The 16,246-nt window shown below is 32.5% G+C and overlaps 1 protein-coding gene across 1 annotated transcript; it reads right to left on the reverse strand.

Moving 5' to 3' along the window:
* Positions 1–2,414: 2,414 nt before the first annotated feature.
* LOC111374020 (protein WUSCHEL-like) lies at positions 2,415–3,963 on the reverse strand. The gene is made up of 3 exons (XM_022996626.1): positions 3,551–3,963; positions 3,345–3,430; positions 2,415–2,934 (listed from the first exon to the last, which is right to left on the reverse strand). Exons 1-3 carry the CDS (start codon positions 3,936–3,938, stop codon positions 2,572–2,574), a joined length of 837 nt encoding a protein of 278 aa, XP_022852394.1. The 5' UTR covers positions 3,939–3,963; the 3' UTR covers positions 2,415–2,571.
* Positions 3,964–16,246: the final 12,283 nt, after the last annotated feature.

The raw sequence follows: 16,246 nt of genomic DNA on the forward strand, positions 1-16,246 counted from the left end.
TATATGTATATGTATATATATTAAGGTTAGGCTCCATAAGCTTTTTAATTAGAATAGTTTTCCAACCTTCAAGTAAAATTCTGAATTCTTGACCTATTTAACTCTAGTTCTCACGGGAGAAAATTTGTCAACGTGAATTCTAAAATTGAACGTAAAATTCACGTTAGAATATGTGTCTTCATGTTAAATCTTTCACAATTTTGTCCACTAACATTTAACTAAGACTACTTATACAATTTTAACGTCTATATTAATAGCATTTGTTATGTGGAGATTAAAATTCATAAATATAAATAGATTGAAGATCTTAAATATCACTTTCGAATATTATGGAGTCGAAACGACACTAAAAATGTTGAAGAAAGAGTCCAATTTTAATGTTTTAACAATTTTAGATAAATTTGAATTGATTTTTATTTATCATTTGTTTTTATTTTAAATTTTCAGTATTAATAAATACTCTCTACCAATCCGTTTTGATTTAAAAAAAAAAAAAAAAAAACTGAAATAATTGGTAATTAGAATTGCTTGTAAAGCACATTGGGAAGGACAATGCCATACAAATAATTTGTGACTTTTACGATGCAAAAAATGGTTCAAACTTCGAAATATATACTCTTCAAAAATAACGGCTGCGTATTGTCATTCAACAAACTCCTCACTTTATTTTTTCACTTTGCAGTGTATTAAATAAATAAATAAATATTTCTAATTTTGAACGCCACAATGATTTGGGCCCCAAATAAAATATATAAATATTTTAATTGATTTAACAACTTTACACTGTGCCTAAACTTTGGTATTACAACCTAAGCTTCACCTAGGATTTGGGACCCACCTGAATCTCTGTCCGAGAAGACTACTGCCACGTGCTTCAGGCTTTTAACAGTTTTGAGAATTATTTACATATAACTTTTTGTTTTGCATTCAGTGTCTTACAATAATCAGAAGCCTAATCTGCTCGTGCTTTGTTTTTAATCAATTGATTAATTTGTGGGTTGGTGACCTTACTGAGAGTTGTATTATGTACAGATACAGAAACTTTACAGATCACACATATAGCATTCTCATGTGAGATTTCTGTATGATTTCTATAAAATAATTTTTGTATAACTAGAATTATTGGACCTTACTCGAGTTCATTGGCTCCTTTAGAAATAGTAATCCCTACGTTAAACTTTCAATCCCGCTACGTGTACAAAAAACGATTAACAATTTTTTTTTTTTTTTTTTTTACCACTATGTTATTCACATGGGGCCACCCCCAATGTGTAAGATCTGTATTTATTCTGTCAAACCCATTTATGTACAAATTGATTTTCTCTAAAACTTTTTATAGATTATAAGCTATGAGTCAAAGATGTGAATAGAAGTTATTAGTTATATTGAATTTGGTTTGATGAGAATTAAGCCCCGTTTGGTAGTCATTTTTTTCAAAATATATTTTTCTCTTTTATCTTTTCAACCACACATTCTTTATTAAAATAATATTACATGTAAATTAAAAAATTTTCCTTATTTCTCAACCACACATTTCACATCAATTTACTATTCTAAAATACATTTTTACATAAAAATGCCTATCAAACACCCCTTAAAATCAAATTTTCAATAATTTTTTTGAAAAAAATGGATAAAATGTGTTATTGAAAAACTGTGGAACTCGTAAAATATGTTATTAAAATTGATTGATGACTTGTAGATAAAATTTATGTAATCGTTTCCTTTTCTTCTCTAGGGATAAAGGTGCGTAGAGCGAAGGATTTATGAGTCTTTTGTGTTAATTCCTTAATTTGTTGATCATATCGAGTTGTACGAGCTTGTGAGACCTATCTTACAATGAGCCTACGCCGGATTCTAAGAAGACTTTCACTTTAATTCCTATCGGGAAGAGAGGTTCCCAACTTGCTATTAACACTCAAAAATAGAGAACTAGAAAATCGGATTTCTTATCTTCCACATAAAAGGTTGCATTTGCAGTAGTTTCAACTTTACATAAAAACTTGTAATTCTCCATTAAGATGTGGAGTATCAATGGTTAGATGTACTATAAGATCCTTTTCGTGACCTGATCTTATTTACAATTTTTATGCTTTCGAAAGAACAATATACAGTTTTTCTCACATTTAATTATGCTTTTTGCTGCTTAATTTGTTGGTCTCACTCTCTCATTTCCAGCTGAAGATGACATCAAACAACCTTTCAATCATAGTCTGTCAACGAGTCCCTTAACCCAATCAACAATGCTATGGTGACAGAATTTTTCTGACATAATGGATGACCGACACTCATATTGGCTAGGGGCTCACTTCTTTTTTGGACTTTTTTATTCACTTGGAACCCACGTGCTGGTAGAAGATGTCAACAATTATGTCAAAAAAATCGAAGAAGTAGCTTAATTGTAACCCAATACGAGAATTTGGATTCTCCGACCCTATTTTATAGATACCAAAAGGAAGTACAAGAAGTAACTGATGAACTGAAATTAATTACTTCAAAGCTTGCAATAATAGTTAGTAAGTTGATTTAGAATCCTTCATCATAACAAGGGGGTACTGAAAATTTTCATTTTCATGGAGAATTGAGCAATCTAGCGGAGTAGGAATTGAGGGAGAGCTCGAGGGAAGCCCGAGACGAGCCCACGTTGTTGTTATCTTCATCCCGCGGGCCGTACTCCCAGCCATTATAGAAGTTAGGTTCTTGCTTGAAAGTGTGTTCAGCGTGCATGGGGAAAAGAGGGAGAGTTTCAATTTCTTGGACCTGTTCTTCTTCTTCCTGCAATTCATCTTCTAGGGTTTCATATTCAACATACTTTCTCTTTTCAAGATATGGGTGGCAGCCCCCTCCTGAAGAATACGGGTCGACTCCAACCCATGCAAAGTTTTTACACATACCAGATCCATTGCCATCACCACTAGGAGATATGGAGCAGTCCTGGTTTATTTGAATACAACTGAAAGAAATTAAAGAGAGAAAGAGCCCTGTACTGTACTGAACTGTTGGTCAAGAACTTCTATTTATTGTAAACAAGTTTTTATGGTAATTATCCCCGAAAATTTGAACTAAATACATTGAGAAATCACTATCATGGTTCATTTTCTTCAGAAAAAATGTAATATTTCCTGTGTCTTCTTCTAATGCTTCTTTGCACCAAGAAATTTAGGGGTTTTCTTACTCTTGGTATTTTCTTGTCTTATTTCTCCATTTTATCTTGTTTTCAGATCAAATTTATACTTCAAAAGGACACCTTTTGATTTTCACGTTCTATAACCAAAATAAAGATTATTTTTCAATTTTCACCAATATGTATATGTAATAAACAGGTTAAAAATCAATATACTCACTCTGAAACTCTTCTCCATGGCCACAGAACCATAGCCAGGGACAGCATTCAGCAAACCGGGCGAAGAACTTGATGAAGATGGAAAACCTAACATGAAAAAACACATTTATGGGCATGAAATTAGAAAACCCTCAAAAAAATCTTGAAGTAATACAAGAACCCTAATCACTAAATGAACATCTAATAATAAGAAATTGAAATATTGACCAGCAGCAGTAAGATTGTTAGGGAGTGGATGATCTGGTTGGTACTTCCAAACACCAGAAGCAGGTGATCTGTGGTGCATGGGGACATCAGAGGCAGAAGGAGGAGTACTGGTGAAGCGTTTCTTCTGCCTCTCGCGAGCTTTATGGTTCTGAAACCAATAAAAAACATTTTTGCCTTCAATCTTGCCGTACTGCCTCAACTTGGCAGAGATCCTCTGAATCTGCTCAGCATTTGGAGACCTAACTCCATTGTTGTAGTAAAGCTCTTTCAAGATTCTTATTTGCTCAGTAGTGGGTGTCCATCTTGTACTGCTTTGCCTGCATAGAAAATTACTGTGTTTGTTCCCTCCATCTTCATTTCCCTGCTGATGATTTTGTTGAGTTTCCATTATGGATTTTCACTTTTCAGAGAAGAAGAAGAAGGTAGTTGAAATGGTGAAAGTGGAAGAAATGTTGAATTATAAAGAGGGGGTGGGGGTAGGGATAGAGGGGATGGCACATGGAGTGTGTTAGAGATAGAAAGAGGAGGATATCAGAGAGATATCTGGTAGAGAAGGACTGAAGTTGACAGGGAAGACTCTAAAGGAGGAATAATTTTAACACTCTTTGCTTGGATCAAAAGGCAACAAAAAGTTATGATTAAGAATGGAAGGAAAAAAGAAAACTTGTGAATGAATGAATGAATGTTACAAATTTATGTATTGTGATTTCAATTCTAGAATGCTTTTGTTTTATTAATAGATATTTGGTTCTTGATTATCAGCTGCAAAACAAGTACTTTAATTGTAGGGTTTCATTAATTATATGCAAATCATAGCATATAATATACCCGACTACATATACACGAAGATAGGTGGCAACCATTCGTTGGACCTTAGACAAAAAACAAATTTGTCCTTGTCACTGCAGTGTTGCGACATGTCTCCCTATAATGCTTTCTACACAATCACCCTCTACAAGCAGATGAAGGATTTGTGCCATATTTTTTGCTCAAAATGTATTTTGAAATAGTATTTTCTTTGTAGAATGTGTATTAAAAGTAAGTAAATGTTTTGAATTTACATGTAAAATTATTATGTTTTGAAAATATAGGGACCAAACATAGACCAATTCACAGGTTACTTATGCAACAAATGAGAAATAATTCAAGTTTTTCTTTTTCCTTAATTTAACAGTTCTTAATCAGCAGCCACCCTATTGAGTAGGGAGCTAGAGAATGAGTATGAAAAGATGGCATGGAAGCCAAAAAGCCAAATAACTTTCAAAATTTACTAACTTTAGAATCACATCTCTCTCTCTCTTCTCTCTTCTCTCTCTCTCTCTCTGGGGACACACACATTCACACATTAAAGAGTACAGATGAATCATGATTTTTCTGCAGTATCTATTTTGGGAGTTATGTCATGGATTTGAGATAAAATTTACAGCTTAGAAATTACAAGAAGGAAGAAACATTAAGAAATAATCACTTATAGCCACAGTTTTTCCATTTGGTAATGATTAAAATTTAGACTTTGATCTAAATATTAGTCAATAATTAATTTTAACGACATATTTAATGAGATTCACAATTTTTCTACCACACATTTAATCAAATTTTATAAAAATCAAACATTTTATCAAAATTTACTAAAAATTTAATTCTAATCACATATCTCATGAAAAATATGTTATATAATCAAGTCGTCAATGCAAAATTTTAGATATAGGCTACCTGATTATGGTATGGCAGATTACGTGTTATATTAAAATTTTGCAGTCGTGACTTGATCAACAGGGACGTAAATAGCGTCGGGGTGCCTAAGCCAATTAGAATTTTTACATGTAAATTTTATTTTTAGATGTAAACAAAATTTATATAGGATTATATATTAGCCTTTTGTAAAAAAATATTTTCCTCCCGTGTTCTTTAGGTGGCATATTTGTTGTAAAAGTATTACACATTGCTATCAAATTTTAATGTGGATGTATAGGTTTAACGTGTCAAGATTGTTAATAAGAGTTAATATAGTGGTTAATAATGAAAGTAAATTAATGTTTAGTGATATGATTAAAATAAATTTAAATTGGGTGATTCAATTGCAATTTGATTGACTACAATAAAAGAATAATGTTATTCGCAATCGCTCATTGCGACAGTCAACTTACGTGACATACACATGACAAATAGTTATTTGATGCATTAATGTAATTGTTTTTTATTGATTTATGCACCAAATGACTATATGTCATGTGTATGCCACGTATGATGACTATCGCATTGAAGAACTGTGAATAATGTTACTCAAAATGAAATGAAACCAAAAAGAAATAATCATGATATAGTCACAATATTAATTATTCTATATCCAATGATTAGTACCAATTATAAGTTAATTATGTCTTTACAATTATAACTTGGATGTTTCCAAACAATATATTTCTTCGAGTCTAAATTAAATAATGGGTAGATTAATTGGGGTATGTGTAAAGTCTCGCATCTATTAAATATAAACGATAACAAAATTGACATTTTAATATGGATCCCCCAATATTTAATAGAAATGAGTTATTGTAGGTATAAGAAAATATGTATATCAAGGTCTTGCACTTTTTAAAGTATCGTAATTAATTTATTTCTTAAAACTATTTAAGTGACAGTCTTCTAATTTCTGAAGTTAAATCCAAAAATGGCATCCCAATTCTACTACTTGGGACCATTTCTTTTTCTTTGTTAATGGGAAAAAAAGACTACAGAGCAGAGAGGAATAAATACAAAGAATTAATGAGACGTGAAGACAATATATGATGTTGATATTTTTTTTTTCATGTTCTTGAAATTATAAAGTCTATATATGTAATATAGTAGAGATTATTAAAAGTAAGTAATTTATTTCAAAATATTTGAGATTAAAGATACAATAATTAATTAACAAAAATATGGTGAAAATGATGGAGACTGCCACAGAAGCTAGCACGCGGGTGGGTTCTTTAGGAAAGGAATAAATGCACTCTAATTATTGGAGACTGATCACAAAATATTCATACACAAATATCCTCACTTTTATGTGCACAATCTCGGCTTCGAGACAATACTCACTACAAGAAATATCACTTTTAACGACAGTTTTTTTCTTTTGAAATCTTTCTCAACGATCATTTTTTGACGAAACTATCCAAAAATAACTTTTTACGACAAAAAATATTTTTGGAGTGACTTGTTGTGAATTGAATTGAACAGAACTAAAAAACAATGTGCAATCAAATTTGTTTAGTCTGGCTCAAATACAAGAACTAATTGTGTTCAATTAAATGTAACCAAGTTATTATATTAATTTATTAATTTTAATAAGTTACATTACACCTAGATAATAAATTCAATTATTTTAAAAGGGAAAGAAAATCAAATTTTAAGGACTTATCAATCATTGAAAAATTGACTTGAAAGTATGAATAATTACATTGGTTTTTTACCTCTACGATTATTATTTTCAAGGTGCACAGTGCCTAATCCAGCCATAGGGACTTTGGAAGTAAAAAATTATTGATGGATTAATCCTTTTTAACGTGCTAATTCCACTTTTTCTTCAAAATTCTGACTGCTATTTCTTGGGTTCAACTTTTGAGATTGTGCTATTTCTTTGATTTTGACACTATCATCCTCATTTTTCTTTTCTTTTTCATGCATATATATATATAGAGAGAGAGAGAGAGAGAGAGAGAGAGAGAGAGCTTGGAGTGATCTCCATTTGAAAGTTTATAGCTTGGTGTGACCTCCATCTAAAAGTTCAATCGTGCGTCTTGTGATCATACGCTAAATGTCTTTTGTCTTTTGTTTTCTATAAAACTTCGTTCTAACCACACATTTTATTGAATTCATAATGTATATAAAAATATTATCATATATCTCATAAGATCCATCAACATATAATCTCAAAAAATAAACAAAAAAAATTACCAATCAGGGCCTAAGTCCATGTACCTACGCCCCATGCACATCTCTCTCTCTCTCTCTCTCTGCTAATTCAAAGTATAATTATGGTTTCCATCAAATAGGGGTCTTTCTTTAGTCTTTGATATGCCTGTAAAAAAGCACAAGGTCTGTCCTGTTATTCAAATTCTGGACTGCTTACCTCATAAGATATATAGACCACCCCCAACCAACCCTATTCTTTTGGGTAATCATCTTCTTGAAGTTCAGTTTTATACCATATCTCGAAAGATTTGCACGTATCATCACCATCTTCACCTCTCTCTCCTCTTTCTCTCTCTACACTCCCATTTTCTTTCTTTGCTTTTTCACAAATAAATACACAGAAAGAGACTTGTAAACCATATGAAGAAAATTCTTAGCTACTACCAACATTATACAAATACTTCGCTGTCTCTGCATGTATATGTATATTCTATATTTATGTTTATAATGATATTCCAACGTATGCTATGTCAATGCCATGGACACTGATAGAAATGGTTGCTTTCATTTATTTCATGGCTTTTGCTAAAAAAAATTCACCAATGGACACCCTCAAGTACCAAGTTAATTTGATACACTTCACTTTTTCCGTTCTTAATTTAATTCTTGTTAAATACTCCAATTAGCAGACTGAATTTCTCAAGGACCCCACAAGACGACGATTCTTACTGCAGCTATTCGTTGTAGTTTCTATACTCCACATATATATCTTAAACTAATTACAAGTCTCGGTGTTTCGAGTTTATTGTCTTCTTGATTGTTTTTCAATACATTGAGTCTTTGGCTGATCACATTTTTCTTGGCAAATGAGAGAACTTCAATGAGTATGTATCAAAGAATGTGTAACAAATCTACGATGTGGTCGTCTTTCTTTCTTTTAATTCTACTTTCCCTTAGTTAGAAAATGTTTTTGGGTGACCTAAACATGTGGGCTTAGGCTGGCAAATCTTGATAGAGTTTGATGTTATAACATACCTAGCCACTATAATTTATTTTCTTAAATTTAACAGAGTATATATGTTACATTGAGCGACACACAAAAATGAAGCAAATATTGTACATTTTATAAAACAATATGTATGACAAAAGGGAAGAAAAACACATTTTACTTCACAAATCTCATAAAAAAAATTATGACATTTTATAAAATTGTACTTGTTCATTTTATGTATTTTTTTCTTTTACTATTATCTTCACTAAGTTGAAAAATATGTTTTTCTACACATTTGTTAATTATTTGTAAACAAAAGATGTTTTCTCATTCGATTTGACAAACACAACCCTTTTTTTTTTCTTTTTTAAGAATTAAATTATGTACATGATATTATTGAAAAATACTATAAAAGTTAGTAAATATTTGAAGAGGCGCACAACAATATAAATAAAATATTTTGGAAGTTAGAATTATAATAGTTGGGGAAAATTTCAACACATATCTCCAAATTTATACTATTTGTTGCATTTTTGCTGCATTTGGGACCACGGGTTAGCAAATGAAAAGTTAAGGTAAAACTTGCAAAGATTTGAACCTTGACTACAATTATCTCTTACAACAAGGACCCTTATGTGTGAGGTATCAATGAGAGTCACAATCTGAATATAATATATTTCTTATAAGTAAAACTATCTAAGTATTTTAATAAGTCTAAATAGTTATAAATAAGAATTTTATAATTTTGCAACACTCAAGATAATCTAATGGGGCTAAAATTGTGCGTAACTATACCCCTGATTTCAAGTAATGAAATTTATTATTTCGAGTTATCAATATCTTGTACTCCAATATATCTATTTAACATCACAATTTTATGATAAAATATGTTTCTTCCGGTCTTATTATAGCCTTCAAGCATATGATTTCATGCAAGATTTACAAATCTTTAGTGATTGTAATAACATGATGATTCGATAGAAAAATAGAGCATTGTCATGTAGGTTATGAACATATGCCATGTCAAAATCTTAATTGAAAAAATCATGTGAAAAAAATTCTAGTCAACGAAAAAGTAGACAGTATTCCTTACCAAGTTTCATAACTGATTGATTGAGCAACAGCTCTTAAACCACCTAAAAAAGAATATTTATATTTTTCAAATCTTTGAAATCTTTAACTAGAATTGGGAATTTTCTGATAGGAGATCAGAGTGTTTTTCCTTGGAGATGGAAAATTCGTTGGGACAACATGCTGACTAATAAAAAAAAAAAAAAAGTACAACGCGTATTTACTCTTCTTCATGATAATGCACTCGAACTATATATTTTAGGCATCTTAAATCATTCAAGATATGTTATTGCATTCACTACAAGATAATCTATCTATAAATGTAAATTTTTGTAAAATTCATCATGTTAAGAGTCTTTGTATTACATTTATGACTTCATTTTTCTTATTTTCTTTTCGCATAAGTATGCACCTGCAGTTGTTTGAATTGCAAGTCCAGAATTTCAGATTTCTATAGTAAGTAAAATTCTATTATTATTACGTCTTTTCGTTTAACCAACTATTTCCATGTTAATATTTTTCGAAGGATTTCCTTCAATATTCTTGCTATCATTCATAATATGAAGTGCTAAATCATGTACAAAATGTTGTCAAAATCTTTTTTTCCAATTCAATTTCTTTCCCCATAATGTGCATAACTTAATGATATATCTCAATTTTAAATATTTCAGGCACTTAAACATCTTCTGTGATTTTATAGTTTTTTATGTGATATATTCACTAAGAGTTTATGCATTTTCAATAGGACCATCTTTAACATTTGCTCCATTTTCTGTTAGAGATTTTTTCCTTGAAACCAAACGTCATCACACTGCAAATATGCCATTGATTTATCTTAACGGGTTGTCTTTTCAAGATGACTTTTTTTTTTTTTTTAATCTCTTTGATTAGTAAATAGTTCTAAATAAATTATCGTTCAAACTTCTAATTCGATTTGTCTTGTGCAAGGATTTAGGTAATAATATAATACATTATGTTCATTACTTCCTATTCATAATTCCTCCTAGCGCTATGAAAAATGTCCAATCAAATTGAAATTCAGCAAATCACATTATAAAACAATCCGTTATAATTTAAGCTATTTATAAGGGTACATGTTTTCAGCATTCTTTAATGTCCATCTCAGCATTCTTTAATGTCCATCTCAACACTATGATGGAGCGAAGGTACATATATTGCACTATAAAAACCAATAGATGAAAATATTAGGGTCTGAATATGTATCAACTATAATGGGGAAATCTTTAATGTAAGCATGATGTACAAAGTATTGTTGCTATAAAATACCATTCCTTAGACATAAATTAGAAACACTTTATTCTCAATAGTAATGATTTAGAATTAAGTTGGAGGTACTTAACTATCAATTGTATTAATTCATTTATCATTACCCAACTAATATTTATGAAAAAGTTGGGATGTAGATTCACTAGAATCGACAAGATATAGCGTTGGTAAAATCTTCTGAAAAAGACAAAGTAAATCGATAGAAAATTAAAAGAACACCGAGATTTTTCTCTCTAAGACCTAGATGTTCAACCAAAAAGCTTACTCATCACGTTGAGATCCACAAAAGTGGTTATCGCTATGCACTAGAAATCACGAAAAATATCAGTATAAGAATCCACTACAAGAGATTCAACAAATAAAGCCCTCAGACCACTTGTTTCCTCTGTGATTTTGTCTCAAAACGATTACACCAAGCAACCAATGATCACTGCTAAACCAAGAACAGACAAGTAACCATCACACACATTCCACTAAAGATCTCACCAAGAAAATCTAAAAGAATGACTATTGTTGACCCTATTTTTTTACAATGGCAACATGGATAACAGATATAGAGCCCACTTGTGCTTATGCAAGCAACTTTTGGCATGTTTCAATCGGAATAACCAATCGGAGATCTTCGACAACAATGGACATAGGAGATGCCCAATCGCACGAGATGAATATGTTCGAGTAACAACAGTATGATCAAAGATAATTATCAATGGACTAATAATCACAAGCAATCTCACCAAAGTAGAAATGATTCAAACCTAGGCAAATAAAATGTGAAAATAAGAGAAGTTTTAATGAGGATTCTTGCACATAAAGTTGAGTATTTTTTCCATTCCTCAAAATGTTACAAGAGTCGTTATTTATAGTACTCCAGCCGATGTGGTGATCATTGGATCAGAACCACGTGGCCTCATCTCATTAACCAAAACCTCACATCACCTGTCTAACATTAAATACATTGACAAGGGATCGACCACCCTATACTTTAAGCTAATATTCTTTACATTAATAATTAATACAAACATTATATCAATCAATCTTATAGATACTCTGTAGATCTGTTTTAAAGGTTGCAAGTGCTTTAGCATAAAAGTTGGACTTCGGGTGGACAAAGGCTCCATTAAAAGAGAGAGTACTTCGACAAGGGACTTCGGGTGAAGCAAGTGCTCCGGCCAATCTTTATTTTGACTGTTGACTACCAAATGTCTGAATGTAGTGTCTCTATGTGGAATTGATATGGCCTTCAGTAAGGGCTTCGGATACGAGGCATAACAATAATCCCCAAGTCAATGTATGATCATTTATGTAATAGATGGACATTTGTGTTGTATTAGAACGAAATAATTTTGTAGGGGTGGTTACCTTTAACATACAATAATTGTCCCCCAAGTCCAATTGCATATATTTATGTAAAAATTGGAATTCGAAAATATAAGTTATAAATAATCATTTGAGGAACTTATTAAGATTATTCTCTGAAGTTATAAGTTGGACTTCCTATTTATATAAATGTTTAAGCAAAATTGAGGCCCACTTGACCGATGCTACCAGCCATTCTATTTATAGAGTAACGTTGAGGCCATGAGAAATGAGGCTGAAGCAGGGAACTTCATCTATTTGATTAAAGCTATAAGCTGTAACTCTGAGGAGATGAGTAAATGGAAAAGAGAAACACAAGGCGTCCAGAATTATTGTGCCCAAATGATTTGATTTTCTTGCACATTTTCGAAAAATGACAGCTGAAGCGGTTCAGTTTTCCATACACGCAACCTTCGTCACATTTAATGAGTAATGATGACTATGGTAGACACGTTTCACGTCGTTTAGATGGGTTGGTGCCCATGATGCCTATGCTCTAATCTGATCTACAAAAAAAGAATCGACAGATATAGTGAACGGTTAGAATTTAAGTTTGAACGAACAGTTGGATGCTCCGGATCACAATCCAACGCTGGGGTCAAGGACCTTTGCCAATAAAAGACGATGATTTCAAGATGAATCACTTTACCATTTCGAATCACAGCACTTTAATCCTTAAAAGCCTCCCATTACTCTCTCACTTTTCCCTCGTTCTTCCTTTCAATCAATTTTTTTCTTGCATTCTAAACTTAATCTCGTAAGTATTTCAAAACGAATTTTTATTTACTAATATAATAGATACTTCAACTTTTAGGGGGATATAGTTATTAGCCAAGTGGCTCCTGAGATGGGGGTAAACATAACTAACATTGCCAACTTATCCAAGCCATTAGGGCTGGTCAAAGCATTCTACCATCAAGGGAGGGTAGGGTTCACCATGTGGGTTGGGGGTTGTAAATACCTTCCATATCTTTGCTTCCCACCGGTTGAGTTGAGAGAAAATATTGTATCCCATATAATATAGAACTCTTAGCTCCTTCTCCTGATGAGTGAGCATGCTTTCCTGGGTAGGGCTGCATCGCCATTAGCTCCTCTTAAAAGAGGAACTTCATTTGACTCTTCATCCATTTTTAAGGCGATTTCGAGGTTGTATGGACTGGCTCTTACCCAGTTTGTCTCCAATGCTTCGGTCCAATTAGTGGGGACCTATGTTTTATGGAAAGGGACTTTCCTTGGAGAGGATATACCTTTCACATCTTCCAAACTATTTTCCAGCACATGAATTTAAGGAAAGGAGACTTCAAGAAGTGGTACTCTCTTTGTCCATGGGGTCACATTCCCATAGGACTTCCCTCCTCCATCAAAAGATAGAAGGAAACATGGTTCTGGGTAAGGGAGAAGTGGCATGTGTGTGGGAGAGACATCATTTCCCATATGACAGTTTCTTTTTACTCAGAAGCTCGTAAGTGTTTAAGTTTAAGTGGATTATTGACCTAGAAGTTGATTTATTTTGGATTATGATACGTCTTTTGATTTTGTAGGCATGATTTATCGCTTCGAGCTAAGCCAATTAGAGCTAGAGGTGGCAGAGGACATCTACCTTTGCCCTTTATCTTCAAGGGAGTTCGAAAGGTTGATTGTTGCTCGACGATTCTTCAAAGAGTCCTACCTGATGGCTGGGAGAGGTAATCGCCGTTTATCAAAAATTTCGTGTCATTAGATTGCTTAATTTCTGACCTTCTTTGTTTTTTTATAGAAAAGTTTGAGAAGATGAGGTATCGCACTCCGAATATTGCAACGATACTTGCTATTACCTCCACCACCGAGGAAGTGGTTGAGCCCTCAACTTTCAGGGTAAAGTAGGTTAAGGATTAAATTGAGAAGGTTGGAGAGAAGCTGGTGGCCATGAGGAGAATAGGCGACCTCCCATGAAGGACAAAGGAAAAAAGTAAATGCTGTCGATTTTATACCCCGCAAGTATACGGATCGTAACAAGTAGTACAGTTGACCTTTTGAGTCCGGATTATCGTTTTCTCAAGGACTATACTTTTAACACTCAATTTATTATTCCTAACTCCTATTTGATGAAGCTGAACGAGAACAGTGAATAAATGTGATTTTTTTCTAACTCTTTAAAATGGTAATAGATGCAAACAAGGAATGATTGAGAATTCAAATACTAAATGGATGTTAGGGCGAAACAATTTCACCTATTGGTCCCTTTTACTTCTTATATCGAGACTTATCAAATCTGAAGTAGTGTTCAGTCAAATTCTTCTATTGTATTCAATTTACCCATCTCGTCAAATTCTTCTATTGTATTCAATTTCAAACAAGGAAAGATTGAGAATTCAAATACTAAATGGATGTTAGGGCGAAACAATTTCACCTATTGGTCCCTTTTACTTCTTATATCGAGACTTATCAAATCTGAAGTAGTGTTCAGTCAAATTCTTCTATTGTATTCAATTTACCCATCTCGTCAAATTCTTCTATTGTATTCAATTTACCCATCTCGAGATCTCATTGAGCCTATTTAAATAACTCAATTTCACATCTGTATGCAAATCAACATTATTGAAATGAAATACTAGTTCTAAGAATTTCTATATGATTGTAGCAATTAATATAGGTATCTCTACACGTTATACCAATTTACCAGATTTTACTATATGGTCTAAATCTTAAACTCACCTCTCGATTCGTAAAAGATTCACAAAATCATTTAATTAGTGATCAAGTAATTAAATACATTAAATTCATAGCAAAAATCAACACATAAAATATAAAGAACAAGAGTCTCAAATAAAAGAAATAAGGATTCCCAAATTGGTTACATTGTTCATCCTAAACTAGATTTGGCTACTCATATTAATGGAAGAAAAACAAAATAATTTCATGGAAGACATTACCCAGTTTTGAATATAAATGTAAAATAAGAAATCAATCTTATACCAAGATATTCTCCTTCTTCCAATTGATTCTTCAAAACTTGAATTGCTTGATGTTTTTCTCCCTTGAATTTGGTCTTCAAATCTCCAGTTGTATGTTCCTTCCAATGAGTAGAAATACTTCAATGTTCTAGGGTCGTCTGGTATTTATATGGTATGTATTTAGGTCAAAGATCTCACTAAAACCCTGTCAAATAGTGTTTGAATCATATAAGAAAATTTGAGAACCGATGAATTTTTATACCATGTGATCGCATGGTATAAACCCATGCAACTGCATGGTTCAATGTGTAAAGGGACAAAATCCTCCCTACATGGTGGTGTGTGACCACAAGAAACTTTTAACCATGCAATCATATGGTTATACATTTTTTTCGTTGGACAACTTTCAATATTTTAGTCATATCTTTCTCTCCCGATATCCAATTGAGGATATTCAAGATACGTTGGAAAGATAACTCAAAGAGATACAATTATTATGATATAGCATTTCTCCAATTTGAATGTTTTCTAACTGAAAAATGGATATCAATTTGAGGCTAAAAATCCAAAGCAGAATTCTTTAGGCTGGAAGTTGATTTGTGAGAATACTTCAACTCTGTTTCACTTCGTTGCCTTCTTTCCTCATTCGATTGACTTCTAACACTTTCGAATCTTCATCGTAAAGTTTGACCTAACTTTTAAGTATTTGCATTTTGTTCCCTGAACTTTAGATCTTGCCCTTTTTACCGATTTTCCTCTCATTTCTTCCAATTTCTCGTACCATCATTGAATTTTCCCCATTCAACACCAAATGCAATAATTTAGACCATAATTCATCCGAGAAACAACTAAATATCATCATTTTAAGGTCTTGAATAAGTGTATAAAATACACTTATCAATAAGGTAAAAGAGGTCTCCAAAAAGTAAAAATTCTCTGCCACCGTAGAGAGTGGATTGATGGTCAGCCTACTACCTCGCTCCAGAGTCCTTACTGGGGAGAAATTGATGGTAGCATCCATTGCTACGGCCAAAGGGGCTCAAAAGAGGTCAAATGTTGTGGAGCCTCCAAGGCAAGAGTCCTCGAAGAAGACGATGACATCAAGTTCATCCAATGCATTTGATACAGGTCTTTGCCTAAGATCTCCATTTCGCAACAGAGCGA

The sequence above is a fragment of the Olea europaea genome, unplaced genomic scaffold, assembly GCF_002742605.1.
Source record: "Olea europaea var. sylvestris unplaced genomic scaffold, O_europaea_v1 scaffold1195, whole genome shotgun sequence".
NCBI classification, from domain to species: Eukaryota; Viridiplantae; Streptophyta; class Magnoliopsida; order Lamiales; family Oleaceae; genus Olea; species Olea europaea.

What these genes read in the sequence shown, in the direction of transcription:
- LOC111374020 (XM_022996626.1), bottom strand. Translation starts at nt 3,938, where the DNA reads ATGGAAACTCAACAAAATCATCAGCAGGGAAATGAAGATGGAGGGAAC. An exon ending in TAACAATCTTACTGCTGCTG is followed by an intron (nt 3,431 to 3,550) that starts GTCAATATTTCA and finishes TTTTCATGTTAG; the next exon opens with GTTTTCCATCTTCATCAAGT. An exon ending in CCATGGAGAAGAGTTTCAGA is followed by an intron (nt 2,935 to 3,344) that starts GTGAGTATATTG and finishes CAAATAAACCAG; the next exon opens with GACTGCTCCATATCTCCTAG.